The sequence below is a fragment of the Penaeus chinensis genome, chromosome 25, assembly GCF_019202785.1.
Source record: "Penaeus chinensis breed Huanghai No. 1 chromosome 25, ASM1920278v2, whole genome shotgun sequence".
NCBI lineage: Eukaryota > Metazoa > Arthropoda > Malacostraca > Decapoda > Penaeidae > Penaeus > Penaeus chinensis.
In genome coordinates this window covers 14,912,460-14,929,999 of record NC_061843.1, presented here as the reverse complement: position 1 = coordinate 14,929,999, position 17,540 = coordinate 14,912,460, and the positions used below count along the sequence as shown (strand labels likewise).

Genomic DNA, 17,540 nt, shown 5'->3' with positions numbered 1-17,540 from the left:
ACCACAACTGAGTTCGCCTAGTCAGAAGGCAAAATGGTGACATCTGCGCAGGCTCTGAAGGCCCTCTCGGTAACGCTTGGGGATAGAAGGGTTGGGATGGAGAAGGAACTCATGGGCCAGGATGTTGAGGCAGCACGAGTCATCAGGCAAGGAGTTCCTCTGAGTTAAGACAAAACAGTCGAAGGCTGATTTATATATATATATATATATATATATATATATATATATATATATATGCACATATGTGTGTGTGTGTGTGTGTGTGTGTGTGTGTGTGTGTGTGTGTGTGTGTGTGTGTGTGTGTGTGTGTATGTATGTGTGTGTGTGTGTGTGTGTGTGTGTGTGTGTGTGTGTGTGTGTGTGTGTGTGTGTGTGTGCGCCGACAGGGGCCATGGCCGCATCCACTCTTCGCTTCCAGCCACGGGGGTGCCTCATGGCGAGACTCCAGACATCTCTAACTCCTCGCGACAGGACTGGTCGAGCTGCTCAAGCCATGACCTCCTAGGTCGTCCTACGGGCCTCCTCCATCCAGGATTGTCTAGCAAAGAGACAACCTGATGGGCAGGACCATCGACAGGGAAACGAGCTTGGTGCCCCTAGCCTGAGTTGGCGGTCCCAGATGATTTCAGTCCCATGCCAGTCTCACGGTCTAGCCGTCGGTTGGACACATGGTCCTGCTAACTGTACACATGATCTGGTGTAGGGACTTGTTACAAAAGGTGAGATAGGCACTAGATAGCGACCTTGATATAGCTCTGCCCAATATCCAGTCCATGTTGAAAAGTGTTGTTGCAAGGGCGCAGCCTTGCCTCACCCCTGAATCAACAGGAAAGTTCGAAAGGCCTCCACCACACTTTACAGCTCTTACAGTACCGGTATATAGGCTTGATATCAGGCCAATAATCCGTGTCGGAATTCCCAGAGTCAAACAATTTCTTGATGTAGGATGCAAGCAGCCCACGACCAAACTCATGACAGCATTCGACAATGACTCGGAACACTGGGATTCAGTCTATAGTGGAATTGTCAGGAGTGAATCCAGACTGCTCTAGTCTCTGGTGCCTTAGCAGGTGGTGGCAGATTCGTTTCAAAAGGATGTGGGCTGGTGTACTGAACAGTGTGATGCCACGGTGGTTTCTATAGTCCCATCAATCCCCATTCCTCTTCCAGAGAGGGATGACCACGCCCTTCAACAGGTTAGGGGGAATAGAATCAGACTGCCTGATGGCAGTCAGAGCTGCATGTTAGCCCCAGTGCCAAGTTCACCCCTGGCCTTTAGCAGTTCAGCAGAGATATCACATATGACTGCAGCTTTCCCACACTTCAGCACAGAAATCGCCCCCCTAACCTCAGTTAGAGTAAGGAGTTCCTTGCTGATGGGTGTATCCAGCACAAATATTGTGATACGACTTGCGTCCAAAGTAAGTTCTGAAGGGTCTACCTGGTACAGCTGTTCGAAATACTTGGCTAACATGATCTGAGATGATTTGTCCATCCACAGAGCGGACTACAGTCATCTACGAGGAGGGCCTAGAGTTCAGTTTTCTCATGGCTTGGTAGGCAGGACGAAAGTCATTTACTAAGATATGGCCTTCAACCTACTCAGCAAGGTTCCTGATGAACTGTTTCTTGTCCCTTCTCAGCATTATCCAAGACCTGCGCACCAAGGAACGGCTCAAGTCCTGATAGCCATTCAGCCGAGACATCCGACATGCTTCTGTGGCTTCCAGTGTTTCCAGTGAGATAAAATTCTGCCTTGTCCTCGGCCGTTCGCCAATGGACTCCTGAGCTGCATCAAGTGTTTCGCGCTTGAAGGACTCCCACTGAGCAACTAGGTCCGTCAGGTTCTCAAGTTCTGTGAACCGATCAGTGACTGCCGTGGCGAACCCCCGGGCACACTCCGCCCCCCTCAATCTGTCCAAATGAAACGCACACACACACACACACACACACACACACACACACACACACACACACACACACACACACACACACACACACACACACACACACACACACACAAACACACACACACACAAACACACACACACATACACACACACACACACATATATATATATATAAATATATATATATATACATATATATACATATATATAAACACACATAGGTGTGTATATACGTATATATATATATATATATATATATATATATATATATATATATATATATATATATATACATATACATATATATACACACATAAACAAATAGGTGTGTATATATGCGTGTGTGTGTGTGGATATATCAACATTTATAGGTGTGCATATACGTATATATGTATATATATATATATATATATATATATATATATATATATATATATATTTATATATATATATAATATATATACATATAAATATATATAGGTGTGGATATATATGTATGTGTGTGTGTGTGTGTGTGTGTGTGTGTGTGTGTGTGTGTGTGTGTGTGTGTGTGTGTGTGTGTGTGTGTGTGTGTTTGCGTGTGCGTGTGTGTGTGGATATATCAACATTTATAGGTGTGCATATACGTATATATGTATATATATATATATTATATATATACATATAAATATATATAGGTGTGGATATATATATGTATGTGTGTGTGTGTGTGTGTGTGTGTGTGTGTGTGTGTGTGTGTGTGTGTGTGTGTGTGTGTGTGTGTGTGTGTTTGCGTGTGCGTGTGCGTGTGCGTGTGCGTGTGCGTGTGCGTGTGCGTGTGCGTGTGCGTGTGTGTGTGCCCGTGTTTGTGTGTGTGTTCGTGTGTGTGTGTCTGTGTGTGCATGTGCGTGTGCGTGTGCGTATGCGTGTGTGTGTGTGTGTGTGTGTGGTGTGTGTGTGTGTGTTTGCGTGTGCGTGTGCGTGTGCGTGTGCGTGTGCGTGTGCGTGTGCGTGTGCGTGTGCGTTGCGTGTGTGTGTGTGTGTGTGTGTGCGTGTATAAGTATATATGTGTGTGTTTATATTTATGTGTGCGTGTGTGTATGTATATGTATATGTATATGTATATGTATATGTATATGTATAAGTATATGTATGTATGTATGTATGTATGTATGTATGTATGTATGTATGTATGTATGTATGTATGTATGTATGTATGTATGTATGTACGTATGTATGTATGTATGTATGTATGTATATACATAATGATATATAGGTATGTGTGCATACATGTATGTATGTGTATATATATCTATATACGTATTTAGATAGATAGATAGATAAATAAATAAATATATATATACACATATATATGTGTGTGTATGTGTATATGTATATATATACATACATATATAAACATATATATGTATACATAGACATGTGTGTGTATGTGTGTGTGTGTGTGTGTGTGTGTGTGTGTGTGTGTGTGTGTGTGTGTGTGTGTGTGTGTGTTTCCCTAACCTCTCTCCCTCTTTCTTTGTATCTGTCGACCTGTCTATCTATCTAACTATCTATACCTCCCTCCTTTTCTCAGACTCATTAAATAAGATAAATACACCAATATGCCACGTTGAAAATAACGAAAGAAACCATGTAGAGGATTTTGGCCCATCGATCTGCCAGGAGTTCAGCCATTCGCCAGTATCCTTCCCTTTGGTCCTCCGGCGGGGGACCTGCTGCCGATCCTTCTCTGCTTCCTCCCGAGGGCGTCTTGGACAGCATGGGTGCATCCTTTCCACTCTTTGCCCTCGCGCTGTTGTCGTGGGAGGACTGCAGAGGACAAATATTAAGTATTATTGTTATTTTATATGACCCCAACCGCGAAGCAGTGACACCTAGGGTTCGCTACTGCTCATGCGCAGCGCCCGCGCTATTCATTTGAGCTCAACTTGTGATCGGTGAAAGATTTTCGCTGCAAGGGTTCCCCTTTTCATGATGGGGGTCTGCTGAAATGCAGGACACCCCGAGAATTCCTATAAGGAGGCGAGTTTTAAATTTAAAACACTTGTGTATTCCTACCGTCCCCGACTATTCTGTAATACATTATATGCTTATATTAATGAAAACTGAATGCTAAGAAACCGAGCATTAATGTAGGCTATGTTTGGCTGAAGTCGGTGAAGTTTGATGGATCCTTTGTATAATTTTATGGATCTTCTCTAGGCAGGTGTAATGACGTCCTGACTTGGCTTGCCCAAGTCTGTTACAGCGTTAAAAATACCCTGCGTATGTGCATTAGATCTGAAGAAGAATATCCAGTGTGCGGAAATGATTGCCTTAGGTTCAGACTGCGAGGTTATGATGGATGAAGCTACCGCAACAAATACTTGTCTGAGGTAAGTACCTCGGTCAAGCTCATCGTTCGAAAGCGTGTGTACCAGGCAGTCCTCTTCGCAAGACGAATATGCGGTTGGTAGATTCTTTGATACTCATGCAGTATATAAGAACATGTCAACAAAATGCCAAAGTCAGACAAAGAGCATTCAATACTTACAGTGCTATTTCTGTGTGTACTCTATCTATCAATCTATCTCTCCCTCTCTTCCTTTATCCTCCATCAACTTATCATTGTCCTACCTTCAATAGTATGCTGAGAGAATTGCCATAACAATAAAACAAAACACTGTGGTCACTGAAGCATGTGACCACAGTGAGTTTTCGTTGAGAGACCTAAAGAGGAACATAATTTCCTTTTCTTACAGATCAAGACAAATGTTGCTTTGTGGCGATGTGTGTGAGGGAAGGAAGCTTGGCTATCAGTAATTTCGGTGATTTACTCGGAAAGTGCCCAAGGAAAGTCTCCTTATCTTTTTTTAGTATTTTTAAGTTACATTTATTTTATGTAATTCTATTGAAATATATCACCTTTATCCATCATAATTGTTTCTATAGTCTTTAAAAAATACTACGATAATATGAAACTTTATCAATATCAAATATACAGTATATCAATATTTTACTCGTAAAATTTCAAAGCCATGGGATCCGTAGATATCCCTTCTCCGTCACAGAAAACAAGAATTTGTACACTTAATCTTACGTGGTTCCTCCCTACTGGGTTGGCGCCAGTGTCGCTGCTTTCTCCTTCCTCCTCCGTTGGTTTCGGCTTGATAAACAGAATCAGGTCATTGAAAGGGGCGATCCTGATTCTTTCCGTCTGGGACTTCTGCAGTTGCTTCAACCTGCAACCATAAGGAGTAATTCTGTTCGTATGGATCCATTCAAAAATAGTAAAGGTGAGAATAGCAAAACTAATGATAATGATAATGATGATGATGATGACGATGATGATGATGATGACGATGATGATGATGAAGACGATGATGATGATGATGATGATGATGATGATGATGATGATGATGATGATGATGATGATGATGATGATGATGATGATGATGATGATGATGATGAAATAATAGTAATAATGATAGTAGTAGTAGTAATAATAATAATATTAATAATACAAATAATGATAATAATAATGATTACAATAATAATAATAATAATAATAATCATGATTGTAATTATAATAATAATAATATGATAATGATAATAATAATGTTGATGGTAATAACAATGATAATAATTATTATAATAATAATAATGATAACAATGATAATAATAATAATAATAATAATAATAATAATAATAATAATAATAATAATAATAATAACGTCAATAATAATAATAATGTAATAATAATAATAATAGTAATAGTAATAATGATAGTAATAATATTGATAGTAATGATAATAATGATCATAATGATAATGACAATAACAATATTAAAAAAACAATCTGCTTATGTCGACATAAGCAACAAATCTACTATATACATATATATATATATATATATATATATATATACTTATGTATATATATACAAACACATAAACACACACACACACACACACACACACACATATATGTATGTGTGTGTGTATATATATGTATATATATATACATATATATATGTATGTATGTATGTATGTATATATGTATATATGTATATATGTATATATGTATATATGTATGTATGTATGTATGTATATATGTATATATTTATATATGTATGTATGTATGTATGTATGTATGTATGTATGTATATATGTATATATGTATATATGTATTTATGTATGTATGTATGTATGTATGTATGTATGTATGTATGTATGTATCCCCAGCCAACGAGAGCGCAGAGGGCCGCCACAGGAGGCCGCCCGAGCGACGTACTGCAGGATGACGGCGTACTCGAAGAGCGCGGACGCCACGGCCACGATGCAGGCGAAGAACCAGATGTCAATGGCGCGCGTGTAGTTGGCGGGCGGCGTGATCTGCCTGGTTGGATTTTGTAAGCAAATATATCTGGAGTAAATAAACATGAGGAAATCTGCTTAAGGTAAATAGGAATAATAAAAGCTGCCTGAGGTAAATAGGGATGGCAATATCTACCTAGTTGATAAAATCTGCTTGAGGTAAAATGGGATTACGAAAGCTGTCTGAAGTAAATACGGGCTATTTGATATATGAGACATTTGATAAATAGGAATAATAAATGCACTTATCTATTTGCATTTGTGTGGACGCACCTGGCGAAGGATTAATCTGTTAGATTGGGATAATCTACTTGTAATAAATATGAATAGGGAATTCTTCCTTGAGTAATACACTAAATACTAAATACCATGCATAATCTATCTGGCTGTCATCGTTTAACAGAAATAGCCCTGTCAGAAGGAAAGCCATGGAAAGTAGACCGTGTACGTTAGGGTGTTTCAATAAATCCGACTTTTTCAGAATCATTCAGCAAGTTGCTAAACAGGCGCCTACTATGCTTAAATGACGACATGCAAAATATTAGACAAATCAAAAAATATCTACTATTCGCAATTTTTGATTAAAGTATAATACCATTTCCGGCGCTGGGATGAGGTGCGGTGACCCGCATGACCCACGGAAGGGCATTTCGGTTCATCCGACATTATGGCAGAATCAAACATAGGGTAACTTAGGTCATTGCGAATGATTCCTGGGGACTTCCGTAAAGATTCCCAGTCACTATGCATTTCCATATAAACTTGTGCTACCTTAATAATGCACATTACTCGCTCGCCTATATTGTGGTGACGATCTGGTCAGTGGCAATATGGCACTTCGACGTGGTGGTTTGCGCCGTGCCGATACACGTATACTGAAAGAGTTTGATACCATTGATGTTATGCCACCTAGACCACTGACGAAGAGTGACATTCTTGCTCGATACTGTGCCTTAAAAGGACATGGTAACCAGACACTAAAAGGATGGTCAAAAGATAGCTTGCCATGCAATAATTTGACTATTACGGAATCTCAGATTTTATCCAAGTTGCTGGCGGAAATTGCTGCGTTGAATAGCAAATTCGGCATTAAGACAATATCACCTTGGTATATGAAAGAAAAAATAAAGAAAATAAAGAAAGAGTACTACGACTCCATCAGAAATGTAACACTGAAGACAAAATTCTCGAAAACTGTGATTGTGTCATTCAAGGCAAAGAAACAACCCCGAGAAATCCTCAAGGAAGATATTGATTGGTATGATGCAAAAGTACAAGGAAGCAATGGATCACTCGGAAGTGTTGATTATCAGGCGCAAAGACGGGAATTTAACAGACCGAAATGGAAGCAGACCAACAATGCAGAAGTCCCATTTATATGCAACAGTGAAGATATTGCAGAAATGTCTTTTGCCAGTTGGTGTCAGGTGGCTGGGATTTTTTTGTTCCCTCCTACACATCTGCCTGACCATTGACACCATATTGACCAAGCTGGAAGGAGTTTGTGATGGTGATTTGCCCAATAAATCGAAGATTGGAATAAAGAACACCATAAAGTGTCTGAAAGCACTGAAAAAAAAAATCCAAGAACAATCAGAAGTATTTTTGATTTTGCAAAAGTTTATTTCATGTGCTGGCGTTCTGCTGTGGACAGCAATAAAATGACCCTTTTCAGAACTGCTATTGAAACTTCGAGGAGGTATGCCAGGATTGGCTGTGAACTTGGCTGTCCTAGCAGCTAGTTCTCGTCCATCAACAGACATCTGTATAATGCAGATGGTACACTTCTTCCCTTGGGTGTTGATCATGATTACGTCGATGGAGTTGCAAAGATCTTGAAAAGAGGAATTCGTGAAAAATGGCCATACACACCAGCCCTTTTCAAAATAAGGAGAAGCACAATTTCACTGCAGAAAAACTGTGTAATCTGAGTGTGAAAGATTTAATTTCCCAACATCTGACCACAGATATGATGTTTGCATACTTGGCCTATGATATGCATGAAATCGATATGTGGAAACCCAAAAGTTCATTAATACCTGCCCATAATCAAAACTGTGAAAGACTGATTGGAGACATGAAAAAATGTGAAGACATAAACAGAATTGTTGTTGTAACAGAAACTAGAGAACGGCGCAGTCGGAGATATGGCAATGTAAAATGAAAATTATATTGTATGCAATATATAATGTTCCAAATAAAATCATTACTAGAATCCTTTCCTTTTATAGCCTCTTGATAAATAGAATATGTTACTTCAAATCATTTAAGCGAAGTGAGAAGTCCGAGAGCCAAAGGATGCCCTCGGTGACCCAAGCTCGATTCGGTGGGAGAGAACACAAAGTAAAGAGAAGTCAAGCCTACTAATTGAAAAATTAGTCATGGCAATTACAGAACTTTATATAATATTAATTTATAATAGAAATAATTTTGATGCAAAAATATTGAAGAAAAGTATAATATTGAGGTATTTTAAAAATAAAATAGTTATACCGACAACAGAAAACGAGGCGTTATTTGGCGTTCGATGCGGTGTCTAAATCATAATTTTATCAAAACTTTCAATTGCAAACAGAGAATGCGAGATATTCTTTGATTTTAATAAAAAATACATTTCCAAACTCAGAAAATTCATAGGCGCCTATTTCTTAACTTGCCCCCGGGATTCGAGCAAATTTTAGAAAATCGACAATTATTGAAACACCCTAGTGTACGTGTGCGATATGTGTGAATGGTGAGCCTTTGCGTCTGCGAATTGGTGTTTGCGGGGGGGGGGGGGGGGGGTATGTATGATTGTGTGTATGTGCACATCTTTCTCTGTACAATAATTATGATCTCGCTGACGAACAGAAAACCGCAAGAACTGAAAAGGTGAAGGTGGGAAACCAAAACCTCATGAACAAATAGGTAAGCATAAATAGTAATAACAAGAATAACATCAGAACGGAGACTCACTGTACACTCGTATACAGAGAAATGGTGGTGAGCAAACAGGTGATGAGCAACACAGTCCTGGCCGGAATGGCGTCGGCGGGCCAAAAGAACGAAGCCCAAGCCACGAGCACGAAGAGTAAAGAAGGGAAGTATACGCCGATTAGGAGGTTACGGTAGCGTCGTTCGAATCGCATAGATGACTTCAGACACGGGTATTCTCCTGTGAAAGATATAATGATGCTACTGCTATATTGCTATTGCTGTTACCAATATTGTTGTTGCTGCTAATGAAGACAAAAAATTATTATGGATATACTGATAAAATGAGTTATGTTTGTGAAATACAAGAAATGGTGTAAAGCAACGGCGGGGGTATAGTAGCTTTGCTGTGTTGTATCGTATTATACGAACTCATAATCCATAGCTTATTGCGTTCTCATTTTATAACAGGTTGTAGATTAGTAGCCACTTGACTTCACATTACTCCATAGCCTTTCATGACAGTCACAGTTGATCATATCAATCATTGCCCCTTTTAAGCAGAGACAATCTCCTTAGGCCTCCACCCTTTTCACCGGACTGCAACAGGATATGGAGTTGGTCTCATAGCAATATCAACATCATCACCTGATCATCACTCGCCCTTTTTCCTTCGCCATCTTCACCTCCCTCATTACCACCTTTCTTCATGACCACCCTCCCTTCCCATCACCCTCCTTTTCCACCATCTTCCTTCACCACCCTCCTCCGTCTCCACCATCCTCCCTCTCCACCCCCCAGTCTCTCCACCACCTTCCCTCACCACCACCCTCCCTCACCACACCCTCCCTCGCCATCCTTCTCCCTCACCATTGACGTAGTCGGCGTCGAAGCAGGACGTGGCGTTGGTCCTGACGAAGGTGAACTTGTAGTTGGGGAGGAGCTCCGCGATGTCCGGCGAGGCCGAGATGCCGTCGCCCTGCCAGTCAAACGCCATGTCCTCGCTGCCGTAGAAGTCTGGCGAAGGAGGGAGAGGGAAAAGAGAGAGAAGAGGGAGGGGAAGAAGGAGGAGGAAAGGGGGGAGGGAGAAAAGTGAGGGGAGAAAAGGGAAGAGGAGAAAGAGGCAGAAGGAAAGGGATTGTGAGGGAAGAAAGGGGGGAGAGAAGAGCAAGGAGGAAAGTAAAGGGGGAGATGAGAAAGAGGAAGCGGGAGAGGGAGAAGACAGAGAAGAGAAAGGAGAGAAAAGAGGGAGAGGAGGAGGAGGAAGTGGGAGAGGAAAAAAAGAGAGAAGAGAAAGGGGCAGAAAAGGGGGAGAAGAAGAAGGAAAAGGGAGAGGGAGAAGAGAGAGAAAAGTGAAGTGGGAAAAGGGGAAGAGGAGAAGGAGAAACCGGAGTAAGGAGAAGAGAGAGAAGAGGAAGGAGGAGAAAAGGGGGGAGAAGAAAGAGGAAAAGGAAGAGGGAGAAGAGAGAGAAAAGTGAAGGGAGAAAAAAGGGAGAGGAGAAGGAGGAAGCGGGATAGGGAGAAGAGAGAGAAGAGGAAAGAGAGAAAAGGGGGACAGGAGAAGGGGAAGGCGGAAGAGGGAGAAGGGAAAGGAAGGGAAAGTGACAGGGGGAAGAAAGCGGTGAAAGAAAAGGGCAGTGATAGACGGAAAGGAGGAAAGGAAAACAGTAGAGAAGGAGAAAGACAAGAAGGGGAGTTAGGGAGAGTAGGGAAGAGAGAAAGTGTAGAGAGGGGGTGGAAGGAGAGAAGGAGAAAAGGGAGAGGTGAGACAGTAGAGAAAGAGAGTAAAGAGGAGAGGAAGAAAAGGGGAAAAGGAGAGTGCGAGAGCAAGAGAGAGAAAAAAGCGGAAGTGGAGAGTGAGAGTGCAGGGGGTAAGTGGAAAAGAAGAGGAAGGTGAAGGTAAGAAAAAGAGGGAGAGAGAGGGGGAAGGCATTAAAAAAGAGAAACATAATCATCTTCTTCCCATAAACTGATTAACGTGTCAGATACACTAGGTGCATAACAAGCAGAATAGTAACTTGTCTTGTTGATATTGCAAACCAACATAATTGCATAAAAATATAGATGGGTAATGATAATAACGATTATTATCATTACTACAAATAAAGATAATGCAGTCATTACAGCTATCATTATGTCATTGTTATATTACGAAACAGCATAATTTACTGCAAATCAGGTAGTAGCAATAATCACTTACTGCAAAGAAATGGACAGGTAATGATATCGATCATACAACTTAGAGCTCACAAAAATAGCTACTATTTAACCCACATCTCATCTCGATATTATCATTGGAAAGAAATCTATGAACACTTTACTAAAATAACACGCCCTTCAATAAAGTAAGTTAAATGTGATAACATTAACTAACTAAACTAACTAAAGTGAAAAAAAATAATTGCCGTAATTATAAGAAACGATAGATTATAATGATAGTATACAAAATTGCATTAACAAATGTGTGTTGTGATGATGGTATGAATATGATATTGATATGGAGACATGCACTGGAATAAAATATTTAAAATAATTCCGTAATTAGCGCTTGCAACACAACGAATGCTTGACTCACAACTGGTCATTTTAAGGTTGCAGATCTGCTCGTCGAAGGGAAAGTCATGGTAGAACATTGCGCAGCGCAGGGTGATGATGAACCTTGAAAGAGAGAGAGCGATGAAAGAGAGAGAGGCAAGGAGAGGGGAGAGAGGGGGGGGGGAAGAGAGAGGGAGGGAAGAAAGAGGGGAAGAGAGAAAGAGGGGGAGAGAGAAAGAGGGAGAGACAGAGACAGACAGACAGACAGACAGAGAGAGGGAGAGAGAGAGAGAGAGAGAGAGAGAGAGAGAGAGAGAGAGAGAGATAGAAGAGAGAGAAAGAGAGAGAAAGAGAGAGAGAGAGAGAGAGAGAGAGAGAGAGAGAGAGAGAGATAGAGAGAGAGAGAGAGAGAGAGAGAGAGAGAGAGAGAGAGAGAGAGAGAGAAAGAGAGAGAGAGAGAGAGAGAGAGAGAGAGAGAGAGAGAGAAAGAGAGAGAGAGAGAGAGTGAGAGAGAGAGAGAGAGAGAGAGAGAGAGAGAGAGAGAGAGAGAGAGAGAGAAAGAGAGAAAGAGAGAAAGAGAGAGAGAGAGAGAGAGAGAGAGAGAGAGAGAGAGAGAGAGAGAGAGAGAGAGAGAGGCAAACAGTCAACAATTATCCTAGTCTTCTCTTGCCCTCTTCTCTATTTAATTTACTTTTTCCACTTTTCTTTTCCTCTTTCCTTTCCCCCTTATTATTATTATTTTTTTTTTATTATCATTATTTTTTTTTTTGCTCCTCCTCCTCCCCCTCTTATTCCTCCCCCACATCACTTCTTGTTCTTCTTCATCTTCCTCCTCCTTCCTCCTTTTTTCTTCCTCTTTCTCATTTCGTCTCTTCCCCACCTATTCCTCCCCTCCCTCATCATCTCCCCCTCACCCATACTTTACTCCATCTTCAATCCCCCATACCCAGTCCACACCTACATCTGCGCCCACATGATCCTCCCGTCCTTGTACAGTCTGACACCGCCGAAGGGCTGCAGGAGGGCGGCCGTCGCGATTTTTCTGCGAGGGAGAGACCACTTTAGACTCGCAAACATGAGTATCGCCTTTCAGCTCAAGATACATTAGCAAAATTAAGGGCAAACGGCGATAAGTGTTAGCTGAAAAGACTTATTTTTTATCTCATTAGTTTGGTGCTCTGTCCTTAACCTGCTTGTATATGGCAATGTCTCTTCGTAAGGTAAATCACCAGTTTCAAAAGCTACGTTCTCTCACTTGCTTACTCGCCAATTCATTCTCACACTACTTTGATTGCTTACGTTCATTTACTCCCTCACTTTCTGACTCTCACCCTTCCATTATCCTTCACTCCCTTTCTCCCTACTAACTCACGACTCAATCCCCCTCCTTTGCTCATTCACCCACAGACTTACTCATACATTCTCTTCCACGATCATTTAAAGGCCTTCTTTCCTTATTCATCCGCTCTCTCATAGTCAGTCCCTCGTTCACTCACTCGCTTGCTGACTCAGCACGCTTACTGGCTCACTTCGCTTTCTTATTGACTCAAAACGTTTAATGAAACTCATTCGGTTACTGACTGAACCTACTCACTTACTCATTTACCTCACCGACTTACTGACTCACCTCACTCGGTTATGGATTCAACTTACTGACTCAACTCCCTCATTTAATAACCCCATGTACTCAATGACTCAACAATACACTTGCTTACCGAATCACTCGCACAATTGATGACTCAGTTCACTCTCCTGCTGACTCAACTCACTCCCCTACTGACTCAACCTACCCTCCTACTTACTCAACTCACTCTCCTACTAACTCAATTCACTACTACTGAATCAATTTACTTCTACTGACTCAGCTCACTCTCCTACTGACTCAACTCACTCTCCTACTGACTCAATCTACTCTCCTACTGACTCAACTCACTCTCCTAATGACCCAACTCACTCTCCTACTGACTCAATCTACTCTCCTATTTACTCAACCTACTCTCCTACTGACTCAATCTACTCTTATACTGACTCAACTTACTCTCCTACTGGCTCAAACCTACTCTCTTACTGACTCAATCTACTCTCATACTGACTCAACTCACTCTCTTACTGACTCAATTTACTCTCCTATTTACTCTTATACTAACTCAACTTACTCTCCTACTGACTCGTCCTACTCTCCTACTGACTTAACTCACTCTCCTACTGACTAAGCTCACTCTCCTACTGACTAAGCTAACTCTCCTACTGACTCAATCTGCTCTCCTACTGACTCAACTCACTCTCCTATTGACTCAACCTACTCCTCTACTGATTCAACTCACTCTGCAACTGACTCAAGTCACTCTCCTACTGACTAAACTCACTCTCCTATTGACTCAACCTACTCCCCTACTGACTCAACCTACTCTCCTACTGACTCAGTCTACTCTCGTACTGACTCAGTCTACTCTCCTACTGACTCAACCTTCTCTCCTACTGACCCAACTCACTCTCCTACTGCCTCAACTCACTCTCCTATTGACTCAATCTACTCTCCTACTGACTCAACCTACTCTCCTACTGACTCAATTTATGCTCATATTGAATTAACTCACTCTCCTACTGACTCAGCTCACTCTCCTACTGACTCAATCTACTCTCCTACTGACTCAACCTACTCTCATGCTGACTCAATCTTCTCTCATACTGACTCAACTTACTCTCCTACTGACTCATCCTACTCTCTCATTGACTCAATCTATTCTCATAATGACTCAACTCCCTCTCCTATTGACTCAACCTACTCTCCTGATTCAATCTACTCCCCTACTGACTCACCTTACTCTCCTACTGACTCAACTCAATCTCCTACTGACTCAGCTCACTCTCCTACTGACTCAATCTACTCTCCTACTGACTCAACTCACTCTCCTACTGACTCAATCTACTCTCCTACTGACTCAGCTCACTCTCCTACCGACTCAATCTACTCTCCTACTGACTCAAACTACTCTCCTACTGACTCAACTCACTCTCCAACTGACTCAACTCCCTCTCCTATTGACTCAACCTACTCTCCTACTGACTCAACTCACTTTCCTACTGACTCAACCTACTTGCTTAATGACTTAATTCACTCTCCTACTGACTCAGTCTACTCTCCTACTGACTCAAACTACTCTCCTACTGACTCAATTCACTCTCCTACTGACTCAACTCACTCTCCTACTGGCTCAACCTACTCTCCTACTGACTCAATCTACTCTCTTACTGACTCAACTTACTCTCCTACTGACTCAACCTACTCTCCTACTGACTCATCTCACTCTCCTACTGACTAAGCTCACTCTCCTACTGACTCAGCTCACTCTGCTACTGACTCAGCACACTCTCCTACTGACTCAATTTACTCTCCTACTGACTCAACTCACTCTCCTACTGACTCAACTCACTCTCCTACTGACTCGGCTCACTCTCCTACTGACTCAGTCTACTCTCCTACTGACTAAGCTCACTCTCCTACTGACTCAGCACACTCTCCTACTGACTCAGCTCACTCTCCTACTGACTCAATCTACTCTCATACTAACTCAACTTACTCTCCTACTGACTCACCCTACTCTCCTACTGACTCATCTCACTCTCCTACTGACTAAGCTCACTCTCCTACTGACTCAATCTACTCTCCTATTGACTCAACCTACTCTCCTGATTCAATCTACTCTCCTACTGACTCACCTTACTCTCCTACTGCCTCATCATACTCTCCTACTGACTCAACTCACTCTCCTACTAAGCTCACTCTCCTACTGACTCAGCTCACTCTCCTACTGACTCAACTCACTCTCCTACTGACTAAGCTCACTCGCCTACTGACTCAGCTCACTCTCCTACTGACTCAATCTACTCTCCTACTGACTCAGCTCACTCTCCTACCAACTCAATCTACTCTTCTACTGACTCAACTCACTCTCCTATTGACTCAACCTACTCTCCTACTGACTCAATTCACTCTCCTACTGACTCAACTCACTCTCCTACTGGCTCAACCTACTCTCCTACTGACTCAATCTACTCTCATACTGACTCAACTTACTCTCATACTGACTCAACCTACTCTCCTACTGACTCATCTCACTCTCCTACTGACTCATCTCACTCTCCTACTGACTCAGCTCACTCTGCTACTGACTCAATTTACTCTCCTACTGACTCAACTCACTCTCCTACTGACTCAGCTCACTCTCCTACTGACTTAGTCTACTCTCCTACTGACTCAGATCACGCTCCTACTGACTTAACTCACCCTCCCACTGAATCAACTCAATCTCCTACCGACTCAATCTACTCTCCAACTGACTCAGCTCACTCTCCTACTGACTCAACTCACTCTCCTACCTACTCAGCTCACTCTCCTACTGACTCAATCTACTCTCCTACTTGCTTAGCTCACTCTCCTACTGACTCAACTCACTCTCCTATTGACTCAACCCACTCTCTTACGACTCAACCTACTCTCCTACTGACTCAACTCACCCCATTACTGAATCAACTAACTCTCCTATTGACTCAACCTACTCTTCTACTGACTAAACCTATTCTCCTACTGACTCAAGTCACTCTCCTACTGACTCAACTCACTCTCCTACTGACTCAACGCACTCTCCTATTGACTCAACTCACTCTTCTACTGACTCAACCTACTCTCCTACTGACTCAATCTACTCTTCTACTGACTCATCTCACTCTCCTACTGACTCAGCTCACTCCTCTACTGACTCAACTCACTCTCCTATTGATTCAACCTACTCTCCTACTGACTCAGCTCACTCTCCTACTGACCCAACTCACTCTCCTACTGACTCAACTTACTCTCCTACTGACTCAACTTACTCTCCTACTGACTCAACCTATTCTCCTACTGACTCAACTCACTCTCCTACTGACTCATTCTACTCTCCTACTGACTCAAGTCATTCTCCTACTGACTCAACTCACTCTCCTACTGGCTCAACCTACTCTCATACTGACTCAGCTCACTCTCCTACTGACTCACTCTACTCTCCTACTGACTCAACTCACTCTCCTACTGACTCAATCTACTCTCCTACTGACTCAGCTCACTCTCCTAATGACTCAACTCTCCTTCCTACTGACTCAATGCACTCTCCTACTGACTCAACCTACTCTCCTACTGACTCAATCTACTCTCCTACTGACTCAACCTACTTTCCTATTGACTCAATCTACTCTCCTGCTGACTCAAGTCATTCTCCTACTGACTCAACCTACTCTCCTACTGACTCAGCTCACTCTCCCACTCATTCAATCTACTCTCATACTGGCTTAGCTCACTCTCCTACTGACTCAGCTCACTCTCCTACTGACTCAACTCACTCTCCTACTGACTCATTCTACTCTCATACTGGCTCTCATACTCGTACAGACCCAACTCTCCCTCCTATTGACTTGGCTCATTCTCCTACTGACTTAACTCACTCTCCTACTGACTCAACTCACTCTACTACTGACTCAGCTCACTCTCCTACTGACTCAAGTCACTCTCCTATTGACTCGACTTACTCGGTTTGCTCGAGGCTGGGATCCGGAAGCCACAAGTTCAAATCGGAGACGAGGTTCATCGAGACAGGGATGACATCACTGTTGTTGAATAGCTGCGAAGGGACGACGAGTCTCGAGTCCCGCCACGTCGCTCGGAAAAACACCTCCATCACGACCGTCTGGGGAGGGGAAGGGGGAGAGGGGTGAAGAGCTGTTTGTGTTATGCCTATGTTTGTTCCTATTCCTTTTCTCTTTCACCATCTCTTTTTATCTATCTATCTAT

At 42.1% G+C, this 17,540-nt stretch overlaps 1 protein-coding gene across 1 annotated transcript; it reads right to left on the bottom strand.

Moving 5' to 3' along the window:
• Nucleotides 1-1,602: 1,602 nt before the first annotated feature.
• Nucleotides 1,603-10,175, bottom strand: LOC125038631 (glycine receptor subunit alpha-3-like). Its single transcript, XM_047632170.1, has 6 exons — nucleotides 10,049-10,175; nucleotides 9,221-9,419; nucleotides 6,183-6,314; nucleotides 4,990-5,131; nucleotides 3,508-3,719; nucleotides 1,603-1,789 (listed from the first exon to the last, which is right to left on the bottom strand). Exons 1-6 carry the CDS (start codon nucleotides 10,173-10,175, stop codon nucleotides 1,603-1,605), a joined length of 999 nt encoding a protein of 332 aa, XP_047488126.1.
• Nucleotides 10,176-17,540: the final 7,365 nt, after the last annotated feature.